This window comes from Triturus cristatus, chromosome 3_2 (genome assembly GCF_964204655.1).
Source record: "Triturus cristatus chromosome 3_2, aTriCri1.1, whole genome shotgun sequence".
In the NCBI taxonomy this organism is placed as follows: domain Eukaryota; kingdom Metazoa; phylum Chordata; class Amphibia; order Caudata; family Salamandridae; genus Triturus; species Triturus cristatus.
The window spans coordinates 658,827,473-658,846,657 of record NC_140584.1 but is presented as its reverse complement, the minus strand read 5'-3'; the positions used below and the strand labels follow the sequence as shown (position 1 = coordinate 658,846,657).

The 19,185-nt window shown below is 44.3% G+C and overlaps 1 protein-coding gene across 17 annotated transcripts in view; it reads left to right on the top strand.

Annotated features, from left to right (window-relative positions):
* The window catches only part of ADARB1 (adenosine deaminase RNA specific B1), a 1,000,448-nt gene extending 981,367 nt beyond the window's left edge, over nt 1-19,081 (top strand). For all 17 annotated transcript variants that reach the window (XM_085648625.1, XM_085648621.1, XM_085648623.1 and 14 more), the window contains one exon: nt 15,200-19,081. In XM_085648625.1, coding sequence (XP_085504751.1) covers nt 15,200-15,376 — 177 coding nt within the window. In that variant the 3' untranslated portion in view covers nt 15,377-19,081. The remainder of the gene's footprint in view (nt 1-15,199) is intronic.
* Nucleotides 19,082-19,185: the final 104 nt, after the last annotated feature.

Here is a 19,185-nt window from a genome sequence, read left to right as displayed (position 1 = left end):
AAAAAACGAATTCCTATGGAAAATGTATATATGTATATATATATATGTATATATATATATATATATATATATATATATATATATATATATATATATATATATATATATATATATACATACATATATATATATATATATATATATATATATATATATATATATATATATATGTGTGTGTGTTCTATATATGTATATATAAAAATAACAAAGGTTACAGTGATGTTCTAGTTAGGCTCAGATTTCACTCACACAAAACCATTGAAATTCCGCAATTATAGTTACTTGAACTAACTATAACTTATGCCCCAGCTGTACATTGCTTATGACCCCACATATTACATCACTCTTGACATGGTCTGTGACATCACTGATGATGACATCCACTGATTGTGAGTGTTTTCTAAATGTTTGAGTGTTAAACATATATACTAAGGTACTACAAAAGTTAAATTACTATACTTTGTATACTATTACTACTGAGGGATACTATTTTTAACATATAGTATGTGACTGGGTAATATCCATGTGTGAGTGGATGTCTGAGTGGCTGTGTAGGTATGGCTGTGTGGCTGGCTGTATTGGGGAGTGGGTGTGTGAATGGCTCTATGGATGAGTGGGTGTGTGTGTGTGTGTCTGTATTCATGAGTGAGTGGGTGTATGATTTGCTGTATGGGTGAGTGAGTGTTTTATGAGTCTGTGAGTGGCTATATCGGTGACAAAGTGGCTGTGTAAGTGGCAGTATGGGGTGACTGGGTGTGTGAGTGGGTGTTCGATTAACTGGTTGTCTGAGTGGCTGTATTGGTGAGTGTGTGGCTCTGTTGAGAGGCTGTATGGGTGAGTGAGTGTGAGTGGTTGTATGGGTGAATATGTGGGTGTGTGAGCAGCTGTATGGGTCAGTGAGTGGCTCTGAGTGACTGTATAGGTGATTGAGTGGGTATTTGGGGGCACTATGGATCAGTGAGTGGGTGTATGAGTGGTTGTATGGGTGTTTGGGTTGTGTGGGTGTGAGTGGATGTGTGCGTGACTTGTGGATGATGTCATCAGTGATGTCATTTGAGATGTCATCAGTGATGTCACTGACCATGTAATGAGTGATGTAATATGTGAGGTCAAAAGCCGTGCATTGCGGCGGTGTAAGTTATAGTAAGTTCTAGTTAGCTCAGGTAACTATAATTGCTGAATTTCAATGGTTTTGTACAAGTGAAATCTGAGCCTATCTGTAACGTCCCTGTAACCTTTATCTTTTCAGTGAATTTCTAATTTTTTACATTTTTTTATTGCCTAACAGTAACCTCTAACATTTTTGAGTGTGTGTGTGAGTGGCTACTTGAAAGAAACACGTTAGTTAGATTCCTCACCTTAGAATAACCCCAGGCGTCCGGCTGGATCAGGAAAGATTTTTCGTCAGCAATACCCCTTGCGCGTCGCTAGGCGTCGTCTGCGGCTCTGCGTCGTGCGCCGGAATGACGTAGTCAGAGTACTTAGACGCCGCCCTCGCGCACTGACGTCAGTTCTTCTTTTTTCCATGCCAGACAGCGCTGATCCGGGAAGAGCTTATCCCTTAGTCACTTTTTGGCTAAACTTTTTTGACTCTTTTTGGTCTTCTGTTGACTCGACTCTGGTGCCTGGGGCCCGACCACGATGCGGAGTCATGCCTCGACTGTCAGGCCTTGACCTCGAAGGCTAGGCGGGAGCTTTGGCACTTGGCTCCTCGCCGTTCACGGTCGCGGTCCAGGAGGAGGTCCAAGGACCGGTCGCGGAGCCGCAGTCACCATCATCGCTCGTCGGGCTCCAAGTCTTTGGGTAAGTCGAAGCGCTCGAAGAAGTCCAGGAGGCGACACCGCTCTTCGGACTCCCCTCGCGCGACTCGGTCGAGGCTCAGGGTGGTCCCACCCCCGCGGCTCCGTCAGAGCCGCAGGAGCCGCGTCCGTCTCCATACCCACCGGTCCCTGGGACTGACGCGACTCCGGCGGAGATCAGCGCCTTCCTCTCGGCCATGAGGGGCCTGGCTCTGCAGTCGACGTCTTCCGGCACGCCTTCGAGCCCCGCGGGCTCGACTGGGCGACCTCGCGAGCCGGCGGCTCTGGCCCCGGCACCGTCGACGACTTTGGTCCCGACACCGCAGGTCCCCGAGGGATCCAGGCCTGGATCTCTGCCGGCGCCGGTCGACCTCACGACGCCTCCACTGCCGGTGCCGACACCGGTTCCGGCGCCGTTCCCAGACGACGCCGTTCCCCGGTTTAGCCCCGGTCCGGGCCCAGCGCCGCTCGATGCCGTATCCGACGCCGATGCATGAGCATTTCATCTACCGCCCGGCACCGGTTATTCCTCCTGTTTATCAGGAATCGGATGACAGGGGCGACTGAGAGGGGTCTGAAGACCCTATGGCCAAACAGGCCGACCTTTCACAGGACTGGCCAGACGAACTGGGGGATGCCAGTGGTCTGGATACCTCCCCGGACGCTGGTTTCATCTCTCCTCCGACTGTGGCCTCGAAGGAAGGTGCAGCTTTTTCAGTGGTGCTGCGCAAGGCAGCCGATGCCCTTGGGCTGGAGTTGCCTGCTGTGGCCGTGAGGACTAACGTCCTCACAGAAGTGCTTCAACCGTCAGCAAGCTCCACAGAGCCTCTGCTGCAGTTCAATGAGGCACTCATAGACGTTCTGCAGGGCACCTGGTCCAAGCCCTCCACAGTACCTCCTGTGGATCGGAACGTGGCCCGGCGCCACCGCCCTGCTCCGGGCGACCCCAGTTTTCTGTCCCAACACCCCACTCCTGAGAGAGGCCTCGACTTCCCAATCCTCCTTCCCGTCCGCTCCTCCGGGTCGGGAATCCAAGAGGCTGGAACAGTTCGGAAAGAAGCTGTTCTCTTCCCTGAGTTTGGGTCTGCGGTCCTTGAATACCGCTTCCCTCTTGGACCGTTATTCCCACTCTCTGTGGGATACGGTGGAGGACGTGCTGCCCCTGTGTCCGGAGGAGGCCCGGTCACGGCTCACCCAGGCGCTTGCTGATGGGCGAGATGCAGCACGACATGCCATACGGTGTGGACTAGACACCACGGACTCGCTGGGGCGGGCGATGTCGCCACGCCTGGCTACGGTCCACGTCTTTCTCTGGGGATACCCAGAGTACCCTCATGGATATGCCCTTTGATGGCACTCGCCTTTTTGGCGAGAAGGCGGATAGTGCGCTGGCTTGTTTCAAGGACTCCCGGGCTACGGCCAAGTCCTTGGGTCTCTCGGCCCCGCGGCCGCAAACTTCCGCCTTTTGTCCCTTTCATGGCCAAGGAAGGGGCGCCTCCTCATGTCCGCCTAGCCACCGGCCGCAGAACCAACCTGCACGCGGACGTGGATTCCGCCGAGGCGGTACTGGAAGACAACGTGCCGGTCAGTCCACATCCACCCCGGCAGCATCCGCCTCAAAGCCCTCCTAGTCTGAGCTTTCAGGCCCATTCCACACCAATGGGCGGCAGAGTTCGCCATCACCTGCTCCACTGGCGTTCTGTCACATCGGACAGGTGGGTGCTGCAAACCTCGGCTAGATGGGTGAGTGAGCTCCAGGCGTTATCGTCTAAGCCTCCTTTTCTTTCTGTTCATCCGGACAAGGTTGTCCTCCGGACTCGTCCTTCCTTTCTTCCAAAAGTGGTAACTCCCTTTCACATCGGGCAATCTGTCACCTTGCCCACCTTCTTTCCGCCATCGCATCCTTCGAAAGAGGAAGAGAGGCTCCACCGTCTGGACCCAAAACGGGTGCTGTCCTTTTATTTGGACCGCACTAAAAAGTTCCGGGTGGACGACCAGCTTTTTGTTGGATATGTGGGTGCTAAGAAGGGAAGGGCAGTACACAAGCGGACCATCTCACGGTGGGTCGTATTGTGTATAAAGGCTTGTTACTCCTTCGCTAAAAAGGACCCTCCTGTAGGGCTGAGAGCCCATTCCACCCGGGCCACAGCGGCTACTACTGCCCTGGGACGGGGGATTCCTTTTGCAGGACATCTGTCAGGCAGCAACGTGGGCCTCGCTGCACACGTTTGCCAAGCATTATTGCCTGGATAGCCAAGTCCGGAGAGATGGCTTCTTTGGCCGTCTGTTCTCCAGGACTTTCTGGTGTGATCTTGGTTCGCAGACCCACCACCAGGGTTGGTATTGCTGGGGTATCTATTCTAAGGTGAGGAATCTAACTAACGTGTTTCTTTCAGATGAACAAGTTACTTACCTTCGGTAACGATGTATCTGTAAGAAACATTAGTTAGTTAGATTCCTCATCGGCCCACCCATCCTCCCCGTTCTGCAAACCGACATCTAGGGTTAAGGCTATCCGTTCTAGGGCCCTAGATTTATTGGCACCAGTGTCGGTCTCTTGCATGGCTCTGCGTTCCTGGCGCGGAAAGCTATGTACAAGAACTGACGTCAGCGCGCGAGGGCGGTGTCTAAGTACTCCAACGACGTCATTCCGGCGCACGACGCCGATGACGGACGCGGAGCCGCAGATGACGCCTAGCGATGCGCAAGGGGTATTGCTGACGAAAAATCTTTCCAGATCCAGCCTGACGCCTGGGGTTATTCTAAGGTGAGGAATCTAACTAACTAATGTTTCTTACAGATACATCGTTACCGAAGGTAAGTAACTTGTTTGTATAGGTCAGTGAGTGGGTTTATGAGTGGATGTATTGTCTGTGACTGGGTGTGTGAGTGGGTATGTGGGTGTCTGAGTGGGTGGCTGACTAGCTGTGTGGGTGAGTGGGTTTGTGAGTGGCTGTATGGGTGTGTGAGTGGCTGTATGGATCTGTGAGTGGCTGTGTGGGTAGCTGTATGGGTGGGTAAGTAAGTGGCTTAATGGGTCTGTGAGTGGATGGATGAGTGGCTGCATGGGTCTGTACAGTGGGTGGATTAAAAATGGCAGGGTCTCTGAGCTCTCAGCAGTCCCGCTGTTTGGGACATACTGGTGATAACAGGAGGGGTTCTGGGCCCCAATGATCATCCGCATCCAAGGGGTCTTGATTCTCCAACTAGTAGTGCGCCTGAAGGTGTTTGCAGAGTGCTGGACAAAGGGGGCAGGGCTACCGACAACCTCTCCGCAATCTCGCTGTGTGGGATTTACTGTTTATGAATACAATATACATAAAAAATTACTAGTACCTGCCTTCCCACCCAGTTGTTTAGCTTTGTGGACCTTAAATAATGTGAACTGTTGCACTTGCAGGCGAGAGAGATGGTTGGTAGTTGTTTTGGTAGCGATGACGGGGGTGATGGGGGGTGCAAGCTGCAGTGGCCTCCTGGTCAGGGCTCTGGCGCTTAATATTTTACAAATTAAACACTGGTCTGTGGAGGATCCACGTCCCTATGTATCTATATGCTTTTACCTTTAATATCTCTAAAACTACTGAACGGGTTTACATAAAATCACAAAAAGCACGCTTGCTGGACTAACATCTAGCTCTCTGCCAAATTTTGTGTAATTCCGTTCAGCAGTTCGGGCTGTAGTTTTGTTCAAAGTCCTTATGGGAAAAGGCATGGGGAAAGCACGTTTTGGGACTCGCCCTTTTTCTCGGCCTTCACTTGACGGATTACCCCAAAGCTTTCAACAAAGCAGCTGAATCGACTAAAGTTTTGAGAATTTTGTGAAGATTCATCAAGCGGCACCAAAGTTATTGACAAAACTAGGTCCTAACTATAACTACCTACTAGTGGCAGTCTACATAGAAAAGTTTATTTGTGAACTACCAGCAACTCTGACATGCCGAAGGATCAAAATCATTTGAACAAAAGTTAATTTCGTGTGGAAGCCTACAGAGATTTCTTTTAGATTTATTATTAATTTTGAGGGATAATTTTTCCTCATTTTTTTTTTTCTTTCTTAAAGTTAGTTCCAATTGTGTTTTCTTCTTTTTCTCCCTTTGCCATCAGACTTCTGATAATGAGTAGTTTATCATGGGGAATTTGACACTTTGCCATATCTTTTAGATCTGGCATTAGCCAAGAACGTATTATTTTTGTTAAAAACAAATCCTAAAAATATATGCATACATAGAGACTTTCAGTCCGCCCTCTTCATCCATTGGTCTTTTGTAGTGCAATTTACATTTTACTTCCACCCTCTACAGACTAGATCAACCATTGTGTCATTGGCTAGCTTCAGTGTTGTTGGCATTATGCCTGTATACGTGAACAGCTGCCAAAAAAATAATTCACTTTGCATGGGAGGGCATGTTATATGTGTTTTCTGTTTTAAGTTAATAATTTTAGGTCTTGCCTAAGAGTGCATTTTGTGTCTGTTACATGACATGTTGTTAGATTACAGTGGGCAAAGAGCTATCAGATTGGCTTTCTTGTCAATTTCCTTTGCTTGATTCTTATTCATCAGAATCTGTGGGTTGTTCTTCCTCGTCTGGTGTTTGCTGCCCCACTGGAGCATGGACCCATCAATTGTGGTCTTCCACTGCTCCCTTTTCAGGCGCTATTTTTCTCTTTTTTGATTAAGCATTCTGCAACAGTGCATGTTTTCCAGATGTCTCCCTCATGTTCCTCTTTCTCGCCCATGTGTTATTACCCTTGCTCTATCTCCTTCAGTTGTTATTCTTGCTTCCTCCCCATCTGGCCACATTCCATTGCCATTCTTTCTTTTCTAACGCCTCTCCATTGACGGTGTGCTTCCCCGTTCCCTACCGACCCTCTATTTTCCGTGTACTTTCCCATTCCCCCTGCTTACCCTCCTTTGTCCATGTTTTTTGCCATTCCCTATGCCCACCCTCCTTTGTCCACGTGCTTCATTGCCCTCTCCCTCTCTGTTGTCCAGGTGCTTCCCCCTGTCCACCCTTCTTACATGAACACCATCAGTTGTCCATGTGCTTCTCTGCCTGGTCACCCTACTTTGTCCATGCGCTTATCCATTTGATCTATTGCTTATCCTTCTTTTCCCCACCCACATCTCTCTCCTCCCACAGTGTTGCCTCATCCCGTAGCTAATCCCACTGCATTTTATTGTTGTTGTTTTTTAAAAAGCGTGTTAATGTTCTAATCAAAAAAGCACTTTTTGTGCAATTTTTATTTACTAATCCATCACGGAATGGTAAATAAAAATATTTGCCTTTTTAAATGCACACGCATCACCTACAACATGATGCAACAACCACAATAAAGGGGTTCTTTGTCATTATTTTTAACGATGCTGCACAGCAGCCAAGCTATTGCACCGCATGACTAAAAATCATTGGCTTTGCCAATGCTTGTTTTTCATATCATTGCTGCCATTACTATTTTAGCATTCAACTGTTGGCACAGTGAAACGTATTTAAGACACTGGCATAGTGATGCAGACAATGCAGCCCCTTGACTAGATGTCCTAATGGAGTGCAAGTAGAGAGGCCCCTAAACTTACCTTTCTGTGCTTTGTTTGTCCATGCATATACTACTAACATGAATTTCTCACAAGACATTTAAAAACTTGTGTATTACTTTTTTTCTATACTTTAATATGTTTTCCTTTCTTTTTTGGAAGCTGCTGGTGCTTTACTTATAGTTGAGCCTCTGTGTACTTTTATTGCGTCTATTTACAGGATTAGCCAGATAACGCTAGCGATACTTTATAAATCAAGCTTCTCCAGCAAGTAGCTTGTGGTAGCTCTCCCGGGTGCAGCCTAGCCTAATACTTTAGAAGTGTTCGCTTGTTTAAATCAATTAAAATCAAAAAGTGGGTATTTGAGACAAAAATGTGTGTATTTTCAGAACTCAACTGATCTTTGGAGTAATATATTTAAGGATGTTATTTGAGTAAAAAATCATGTGGTGTTTTGAAGACGTATTACTAATGTTATTACCTTGGTATCGGGGGCTTTGCAGCTGTTGCTGTTATGTATTTCTCATGGAGAGAAATTCCAAAGCATTTTTTAGGTTTCGCCTGTGCAGCGCTTGATCTGTGCTTGTTAAATCTGTTGTATTTAATAGAAATATTAAAAGGGGTTTACATCCCGCCCAAATTTTTCATTTTTTGGTGTGCTTGCAAAATACTTTTCCTCCGTTTCTGTTGGCTGTAGCATACTATTTCCTATTGTTCCTGCACATCGCTAGTCTTATCAGTGTCCCATGGCCCATGTACTCCTATTCATCCTCAAACTTCGTTATTTATGGGCCTGCCCTCCTACCACTCTCTGCTTTGTTTTTATAACTTGGAGACATGCCTTCATGCTTACTTTCCCCTCTTGTCCCACCTCCTTCACCCCTTTGTGTTTATTTTATTTTTTATGTGCATGCATGGGTGCATTTTGAGCTTTTGAGATAGGTTGCATTTCCTGCTCGTGTCACACTGTGGGTGCGTTCAGTGCCCGTATTTTTTATTTGAATCTTCTCTTCTGTTCCCTCCTTATGCTGGCTAGTTCGTTTTAGTATATCTGCTGCTGAAGCGAGCACAAGAAACAAAGCAAAGAAGCCAGTATATAAATGGCGAGTTCTGTTAATATTTGTAACTTAGTGTAAGATTGTATTAATAAATTATGTAGTCTTGTACTAAAGGTTCATTTTGCATCTCTGTTATAGCATAAACTTAATTATAGCAGCCAAGTAGTTCACTGAAATGCAAAGTCTCATGAATATGCAAATAAAGGGCAAGGCTCACGTATGTGCCATATAAAAAGAAGACGCAGCTGCCATCTTGGAGAGGAAAGTGGTATGCCAAAGTTGTTACCCATTCAATTACGCTACACCTGCATTAGAATCGAAGAAAGATGACCATTGGGAACTTGATCATTTTTTTCTGAATTGCTCTGAATTTAGTTGGTGAAGTCGATGACTTTCTGCGATAAGTAAATAGCAAAGTAGCGAAGGTAAAACTATATTGCCCGTACGAACAAGGCTATGTTTTTCTGGACATAGAGGAACTTGTGAAAGATTCAGTTCTCTTTGGACATGTTGAAAACTAACAAAGATAAATTGGAACAATTATTTATCTCCTAACAAAGCCGTGTCTTTTCTGCGTGAATGACTCGCAGCGATCAAGAGGCACATGCCACGTGGGACATTTTAGCCAATATTGGTTTTTATCCAATAATAATTTGTATACTGCTGCATGTATGGCCTTACATCCAATGGTGCAAATGGAACTACAAGTCCCAGAATGCAAAGTGGTGATGGCTAAAAAGCCAAAGTTGGTTAGAAATGTTACACACACGACATGCGCACAGTTGCAGATATGCGATGGTTTGTCGGATGCTTTCCATCCAAAGGCAAATGATTTCCACCATCTCTTTAAAAATTCAATTTTCCACCACAAAATACGTTAGTGAGAACTAACACATTTTTTTGGCTTGGACTCCAGTAAAGTGTATGCAGGCGTTTTGTTTATCGGGTGAATGTGTGAAAAAGGGGCGACTCCTTGCAAAAGCTGGCGAGCTGACCGGCCTGATACAGTAACAAAAGATTTTAAGCTAAATGAAGAGTAGTAGAGATTTTCTGCCTACGCAGGCTTCTGTACTGCAGGTTATTTCTCAAAACAATAGGTTTAGTAATCCGTTGCTTGTCAACGGTCAAAATCTTATGCAGCAGTCAATGTAGCGTGAGATTTACCGTGAAAACATTTGTTACCTGCACATCACTTTTCAAATTGTGCGAAAGCAGATTTTCCTTTTTCACTTTCCAAGTTGATAAAATGAGTACTACCTAGTTTGGTGGTTACCTGCAATAAGAAAAGAGCCAAAGTGCAATATACTTTGTGGTGTGTGTGTGTGTGTTATATATGTGTTTTTGTGAGAGCAAGAGGGTAATAATTTACGGGAGATGGTGTTGGTGTGTGTTCCTTTTAATAACGTGCTCAGGTGTTTGCTGTTTTGGCCAGCTGCCACGAGAGAAATGCTGCCAAGATTACACCTTTATCTTTATTCCTTTGGTTAGAGGCTTTGCTGCTTGGGCAAAATGTTTCTTGCTGTTAGCACCACAATAGCTCTGTAAAATGTTCATTATATGGAGGTGAATATCGCTACTGCTGACAGGTGCATCAAACGGTCGTCCGTTTGTTTCTCTGACATGTCATGGCATTCTTTAGAATTTGTTTCAGGACGTTATTGAATCGTGAACTTGCATCTTTGTATTAAAGAGTGCCATTTATGTATTAATGCGGTGTCCTGCACAGGCAGGAGGGCGGGAAGGTATTATGACCATTACATGCAGCTGAATTCATATGTTAAGCATTTGATTTAAAGCTCTGGCTGCATCCAATGTGTGCCCAAAGCTCGCTCACTGCTCAACGAGCAGGCGTGACTGCTTTGGTCAATAGCGCAGCAATCACCGGTTGGAATCCTAGTAATGCTAGTGTCACATTTGTCTCTGTAAATGCATGTTTTCATTTGGCCGCATGGGTCAGCAGACACACGTAGTAACATTTTATCTGTTGCCTATGCCATGCATTCTCAATATAGTAATTCCCTAACTGCATTGCTTCACCTTGTGTAGACATAACAGAACGCGCCCTGGATTTAAATTTGTTGCTGGTTTCAGGCTTCCGTGAGGAGCGGTCATATGGGTTATTGTTTTAAAAACTGAATAACTTTGCAGGATGCATGTTTTTGGTTCGTCTGATGTCTTTTATTTAATTGCCTGCACAACCCTTACGTTTTTCCTCCTCCCTTTACCTAATCTCCCAGGTTTACAGAACCACCAGTAACAGCACAATACATTGCCTTTCTCAATAAACGAGTCCTAACACTTTCACTGCTACAACTTACAACAAAAAGCAGCTTATTACTAATCACATAGGCGAAACCTATTGCGTATACCAATGCTTGTTTTTATTACATTACTGCTGGCAACCCTGTCCGATGCACTAAAACCATCACTGCTGCTAATCTTGCATGGGTAGCCACTAATGTAATCTTGACTGATATGGTCACTAGCCTAACTAATAATATTAGCAGCTCAGCATAATTTTCATTAAACATAAGCAGCTCTTATGACAGGAGTTTAGAGACCCCTGTTATACATTAATAAGGCACCATTACTTTACTGAGGACAGTGTCGCCATCACACAGCACATGCCATTGCTACAAAATCATATTGTAACTGCTGTAAAGACTTGTTAACATCACAACACAACCTTGAAAAAGCCCTGGGTTTGAATGTCTACACAGGGTGAAACATGTGTTGACTATATGTTCATCACGAAAATAAATGCGTTAAAAAAAATAAAAACACAGTAACCATTCGTGCGTACGGATCAACTCTTACCCTAAATCAAGATGCAAGCACAACTTGTTGAAATTAAATCAAATTACCTATTCTTTTTTCCCAGTAACATCCCAAAGTAGTTTGCTTTCATTCTTTTCAGGTCAGTGTCCACTCGTTTTTTAGATTCAAACGAAACATGTTGATATTTAAGGGGACTACAGAAAGAATGTGTGCTTTCAAAAGTCCCTCTGTAAGTGCTCAAAGACTTCACTGCTCTTTAGAATACAAATCCTTGTTTATGTTGCAGTGACATTTAATTGGAAAATAGAGTTACTCTTTTCCTGGATTCCCTTCCTATTGACCCCCTGCCAGTTTTTAGGTCGAGGCCGAAGGCAGAACCGGAATTCGGAAGATTTAATGTTTCCTAGAGTGGCTATTTAGCCCGCCTCTCTTTTTGCTTCTCCTCCATTGGCTGGCTTCCTAAACGGAGGCCAGCCATTGGAGGAGAGAGCCGTCCCTCCAAATAGGCTCCGTCTTTTTCAGATTCGGGGGCGTGTTCCTTGCTGTTCTTTCCACTTTTTAGCCACGCCCTTTTAGAACAGCAGGAACACGCCCCCGAATGCGAAAAAGTTTCGATTCTTCCATCCGCCATTTTTATGCTGTTCTCTGGCCGTGAGGATCCATCCGTCCGGCGCCGTGTTGTTGTGCTGGTGGCGGCGCTGCTGGGGCAGGCTCCAGTTCCACGAGCAGGGATCCGCACCGTGCTTTGGACGTCTTTCCCCCTTATGCCACCGGATCGGGTTTGTGTAAATCCGGGAGGGAGCTCCTGAGTTCCGAGTTTGCTTTCCGCGGTCACGAGATTACACAGTTGGCGGGAGGGAAGCGCTGTTCTTTCCGTGCGGCCGCAGCCCTTTGGCCCTCCACCTCTCCCGGTTACTCAATTAATGGGGCTGTGTGATGTAACTTCAGGCAGCGCGCGAATCCCGGCCCGTCAGCATTCCACGTCCCTCCGATCCCGGCGCAGCCTGCACGCGGCTCCCATGCCAGGGAGAAGGCGCATTTACATTAAGCCTGGCACACGCTGCCAGCAGGCTGCAATTGCATTAGGACTTGTGTCCTGCAAAGAAAGGTGAAAATTTGAGTAGCGCAGTGAGGAGTGCTGCAGCAGCCAGGATGTTAGAACTTCGGCTGCAAAAAGTCGACATTGGAAAAACCTTGAAGTGAGCGCAGTAGTCCCCATACAGCTCCACTTGAGACCATGAGACATACGCCCGATGCTTATTATTACAGAACGACATAACTCAGTGTTGTAATTCCCTAACTCCGCCCTCTACTATGCCCCTTGGTGTGCACGTTGTGCGACGGAGCGATGCACAGCAGTCTTAAAACGAGCGGCATTTGTCCTATATGCTACGGCTGATGCAGTCCGCAGAGTGGTGTCATGAGCCCTGGTTTTGAAGCAGGGGTCGACTCAGCGAATCGTGAAATAATTCTGCTCTGTGTTTCTGTCATTTCCAGAGACAGGGAGCACATGGACTGCCATACCATGACGCTGCTTTGACCCCTCCCCCCCCCCCCCCCCCCCAGTTCCAAGAAGAATAAAAAACACGAGTTAAAACCCTGTATTTTTAAAGCGCGAACTAATCTCCCCAAGGCACTGGGGGCCGTCGAGAAGACTAAACGAGCTACTACCCAGAGTCACTTGGTGCTGGCTGAGCTGCCGCCGGGATCCAACCGTGAGCCCCGTGCTCTGGAGTCAGCCGCCTGGTCGCTGCGCCACACCTCTTCGCAAGCGAAGGGGTGTAACTTCAGATGGTACAGCAGGTGCAGTGTCACCGGGGCCTAGAGGCCATAGTACATCACTAAACCATAATTATTGCAAGTTCAAACAGAGTGTATCAAAAGCAGATTGCACAGGGCTGATGTCCGGGGAGTAAAGAGTAAGCTTTCTTTCCAAGACTAAGCCAACAGGAGCTCGCTGCACATGGCCTACACATGCATGTTTATTGCGACCTCGACATAAATAAACATCACTTTGCACCGGAGGAATATAAAGGGAGTCCTTATCAACTCAAATCCTATCGTTAGTTTACATTGTCCCGAGTCCCTGACCAGCATGCTGGTATTCACAGTATCATAACCCATGGCCCTGATATTAGTAAACTTTGGGAAAGCTTGTCTGTCTGGCTAATGCAGTTTCTCCCTCAGGTGCTTGGGAAAAGGATTTTTGGTCCCAGCTTGCTGCAACTAACAGCCTAGTCATCAATCTAGAGAAGACTCAAAGTGTTGTTATGCTAAAAGATACAGAAGTACGTAGGCATTGAGGGAATACGTTTGTGGCATAACGAGCTACAAGTACTTGGAAATATTATATAGCAAAATGAAGAGGGATTTAGAAGCAAAAGAAAGTAAAGTCAGTAAAAATGTTGGGCAGTGCATTACTACAATTTTACAAATCTTAATGTGCCCATCGGGTACCCCCTGCTACTCACTCTTTCACTACCTCACTCTCTCACTACCTCACTCTCTCTATCTCACTACCTCACTCTCTATCTACCTCACTCTCGCACTACCTCACTCTCTCTATCTCACTACCTCACTCTCTATCTACCTCATTCTCTATCTCACTACCTCACTCTCTATCTACCTCACTCTCTCTCACTACCTCACTTTCTCTCTGCTAATGCAATAGGTATCACATATGCAAAAAAGAGCTAATGCCAATAGAAATGACAATGCCATTTATTTAGGGATACAAAAATGATAAAAAAAATAATGAGCAATACCAATAGCTCTACCTATAATATTGCCGAGACCATTGCATTGTAAATGCTTGTTTAATTTGCGGAAAAGTATTGTAAAATATTTGTGCCTGTTTGTTTTCATTAACTACTGTGTTTCCTTGTTCCGCATTTAATTTGATCACACTGTGAATCCTTTTAGTAAACTGCATTCTGGCTTTTACGTTCTTTTTTTTATGTTGCTTGACTTTATCAAGTTACCTCTGCCATTTTTTTCCACTACTCGATGTAAGGCGTCTCAGTGCAACTGTTTGAAGCCGAGTCTGGTGGCTCACGAGACTAATGTATCGATTCCAGGAATCTTTGTTTGACATCATGATGAAAGGTTCGAAGACCAGCAGGTCCTCCTCAGCCTTTCCTCCTTCCGATACTAATAAAATAAGTGCTATTGGGTTGGAAAGCATAAAATGTAACCTACGCTTTATAAAAACATGTTAAAACGCTGACATAGTGTAGCTTTGTCATCGTCAGTTTTTTTGGTTTATAAATATTATACCTGTGTCATTTTCTGGTTTATAAAATAGCACTAGCAAAGCCAGTAGGTATGATTTTAGTGTGAGAAAGCATGTAAACCTAGACATGCACAAATGCTATTTGCATGCTTTAAAGGTGGACCTACCGGGTTTCTTTAGGGTATTTGCAAAACTATATAAAAACAGTGGCTAAACCACACTGCACATTGTGTGAGTGTTTTAATGTAACATGTTTGTAAAATATATGTATCACTTGGGGAATCTTGGTGCTAAATAGCCGATATTTTTGTTATCCAACTTTTATTATACATTTTTATCAACTTCAAAAAGATGAGAGGTCCCGCCAGAATTTAACAGACATAATGCATTCCAAGATTCCATGCATGCACATGCGTTCATCTTTCAATGTTTTTAATGTGGCTGCATATGAGGCCACACGTGGACGGCCACCTTGGAATGCTTTTGCTGCACTTGATCATTCTTTATCAAGCCAAGATAGTCAATGCATTCCTACCAAATGTGATGACCAGCTTGAAGCAGTAAAGTTGTAGTAAACTATAGCAAAAGAAACGAACACTGACAAACCTATATTGTGCAGCCACCACCAGGCCCATTGGCTTTGTCAGTGCTCTCTTTACTTAGCTGCAATACGGGATTTGCAGATGGAACATTAGTTTGTTAGGGAGATAATTGGTGTTCATTTTCCTGTTGAAATTGTTTTTTATTTTGAAATTTAACTGATGATAATTAAGACTTGTTCTTTTTTTACTTTGCGCAGCTTCCTGCAAACCTTAGATCCCGGCACAGCAAACCCAATCTGTACTATGATTCTAAGCAGTCAGCGAAAGAATATCAGACAGCCAAAGAGTGTGTGTTCAAAGCATTCCAGAAAGCAGGCCTGGGTGCCTGGGTGAAGAAACCGAGCGAGCAAGACCAGTTCTCCTCCTCCGTCTAGCGTATTGTATTGCTGCCAGTAACTTTGGAAAGTTTGTAGGTGTATGTGAGCTTGGCTTATGAGAATTCCACCTCAAGGAAGCAGCCAGACTACTTCATCCCCACATCCATGGAATTTTAAATTGACTAAACAGTTAGTTCCATTAATGGGAGGCTCCAGCATACTCAAATCTAGCTGGGTGCAAATGTTTCTTCCTTGTGCCCCAGCATCTGCTTTTACCATAGCCAAATGGATGCCATCGACTCCACCTGTCCACCATACACCTGTCAATTGGAAATTGCCAAGAAGTCTGCCGCAAGAAACTGAAGACAATATCCACTTCTTGGATTATTATTGGTGATATTAATGTGTTTGTTTTTTTGTTTGTTTTAGTTTTTGTTATTTTGAGACAAAACTGCAGTTGTCTTTTTTCCGATGTATTGTCTACATTGAAAATGTATTGTCCTAGCTAATTAAGCGTCATGCAGCATTATGATTGAACCACTTCACCAGTAAGCCTCCAGCGGGAAATTGGAACCTCCAGTTTCTAGTGTGTGACAATCTCTGCAGCACCTTCTAATGCAGGTAAAACAGAGGCGGCTGACCCTTGGAGATGGTCCTTTCAAAGGGATAGACAATATGACTGTTTACAAATGATTTATTGTATGTTCCCCTTTATCTTGTTTTCTAAATCCCTAAGTTAGATGATTTAAGTAATTTGAGTTTTACGCTATATTTTTATTAGCATAAGCGTTCACAATTGTCATTTCTTTAAAAAATCAAGTTTTGATCTGTGGTTGGCTTGTTATTAGCAGCTGTTGCCGCATTTTTGTCTTAAGTAGACTGCAGAGCCAGAAAGGATCTGAAATCGTGTCCGTTATCCCATGTATGATTGTGACCTCTATACTTACCGAAGCTGTCCTTTCTAAACCAGCCTCCGTCACCCCCTTTCCTCAACTCTTATCTGTATTTTAAGTCAGAGTTTTTTTTATCATTATGCTTTTCAATTCTGTTTTTATTGGCCGTTTTTAACCATTCTATACCACACACATTGTGAAGTCGGATTTGTTTTTTAAAAAAAAAAGAACTGGAAATGTATTTGTTAGTTGCAGGATTTTAGACTGAACTGTGCAGTAAAAATATTAAGTTTAGCTGTACTGTAATTGATTTTTGTGTATCAATGACACATCTGACGATCATAAAGATAACAGCGTTGGTTTGGGTAATTATGCAAAAAACAGCTTTATGGTTACTATTTAAAATAGGAGGGGCAGCATAAAAGGAAAACCATTTTATAACTTAGCCAAAGCATTTTTTGAGAACAGGTGACTGTCATACACAAGGTTACTGAGAAATGGGTGTCCATTAAAGTGCTCCTTTTGTTACTTGAGAGTTGCATCATTCTAGGGCATTTGTGTTATCAGAAATGTCTAGCCATCTAGTTCTGTGCGCACAGGAATTCCATGGAAGACAGCTTGCATAAGATGATGGCTCAGCAAAGATACCATGAAACCTCCACAAACAAGAAACCATGCATGGTCCATTCAAGCCAGAGCTTTTGTTTCATGCTTGCCCCACTCTCACGTTCAACTGGCTGGCAATACTTTTCCCAGAGACTGAGCGACCCTCTAAAGAACATGATCACCATCGAGCTGGAGGGTCCTACAATGTTTAGAAATTATTTGTCTGCCGTTGCAGTATTGAAATAAGGAAACGTTACTGCACCTACGCAATAAGATGGGTGAACTCCAGAACACCCTACAATATTTGCACTTGCATGCCGACTCTAGATTGATAAACGGGTATAGATCTGCTTTTAGTATTGTGTAGGGATATGTTTTGAGGGGTTAGATTGCCATGAACATTAGTACATACTGCATGAGTTGGCCTTTGGTTTATTTCCGTATTTCCATGTGTAAATATATATAAACATGAAAAGAAGTACTTTTGTACGCACAATTCTTGTCAATATGTGCATGTGCTTCGCAGAAAGCAGCAGAGGTGCTCCTCTGCAAGTGAGCAGGGACCATGTACAGGATCAAGTCTAATTCCCAGAAGACCTTTTGTCACGGAGTTCCTTGTTGGGACTACATGAACCATGCATCTCTTGTAACATGTGGCAGCCCATCATTGAGAAGAACCTTACCCTTAAATGTCGTTCATTCAGCTAAGAAGTTTGCAGGCAGTAATCTTAAACCTACATATGTGTAAAGACCTAAAGTGCACATCCCATATTTTTACTTGTTGAATCACTGATCAGAATCTTTGTTTTTGGAGCTATTTTATTTTGGCACTTGAAGGGCCACACCCTCAAAATTGTGTTTGTGATCGTAACCATTCCACAGTGAGCTTGCTTTCTGTTTTGGTGCAGTACGGTCTAACATCAGTGCTGAGATGTTCCATCTCCACTGCCTAAACAATTATTATTACACATCTGCACCAGGACAGATGCTGGCACTTGCTTTGTGTTCTGAGACCACCCTCCCCTCCAAAAACGTATCTAAGTGAGAACTCTGAAATGTGACCGACACGCTACACCTGAAATGAAAGTGCAAGCAGATGATCTTCAGCTTTGCCCGTTCACTTATTCCAGCTGCTTCATTTCATTGATATAGTCTCGCCTGAAGAGTCACATGGGAGAGCAGTGCAGCAAATTCACAGATCACTGTCACTTGCAACGTCATAAAGCACTTCCTGCTGTGGGGGATATGTCATGTGACCGCCCATCACATCTGTTTCCTGGAAAATAGAAAGCTCTTTAGTAGGATGAAAACGTGACAGCTAATAGGATTACGATTATTATGCATGAGATGGAAATAGAATCTAGTTTAGAGTGTATGAAGAAATAGCCTACCTTTTTGTCATGTTTTCCCTCTTATACTAGTTTCATGAGATGGTCAAAAAGCCCAAGAATTATGTATCGGAAACAAAACCTTAACTACAAATACAGTTGCTGATATAGTTAAACTGGGCCTGCATATGCTACCCACATAGGCTGAGTAGACTATGCCTTTCATGCATGCAGTCGTCTGCATTTTTCACCAAGGTAGCTGTAGTGAAAAACCAGGTTGTTTTGGTTCCCAATAAAACCTAATTCCTATTTAGTTGAATATATAAGCTACATTTCCTAGGTACTGAAAAACAAAGGCCCCTTGGGCCACTTTTGCACACAGCCCAACACACACACACACACACACTCTCTTTTGACCATTCAAAATACAATCTAGGCAGGTGAGTCAGCATTCTAGCTTGTGCCTCATGAGTCCTGTCTCCCTTCAGCCTTGAAAAGCTGTTGTTCGTGGGCCAGGTAATAAGCTAGAACTCTTGAATATGCATCTGGATTCCTCACTGGAAGAGGCATGCAAGAAGCCAACTTTAATTCTGTGTCATTGCTGCAGTGTGACGTTTTCTCACCACCAATAAAAATGACTTCCCATTACAACTCCTTCTAAGATTCCACAGCTCTCCAATCCTTTCTTTGCCCATGACTGTGGGGATACCTTTGATACAATTGCGTGGAGTTAATTGAACCCGAGAGGAGAGTTAAGGCTGCCAACAATTCGCAGTTCTCCAGTGTTCTCTGTATAGATAAATCATTGTGAATGACCTGCATGTACATTAGCCCTCTCATTGATTCCCACCTTGAAACTTAAGCATGAGATGTTCTCATCTGTAGAAAAAATAAGGGGGATGTTGTAAATGGAAATAAATTAAGACTGTCCATTTTCTCTGTTGTCCTGATTCGTTTATCTTGCATAGTTTCATGTTCCTATTTCTGCTCTGTGATTATTATTTGTTATGTAAGAAGCTGGTTTCCTCCAAATATTCAA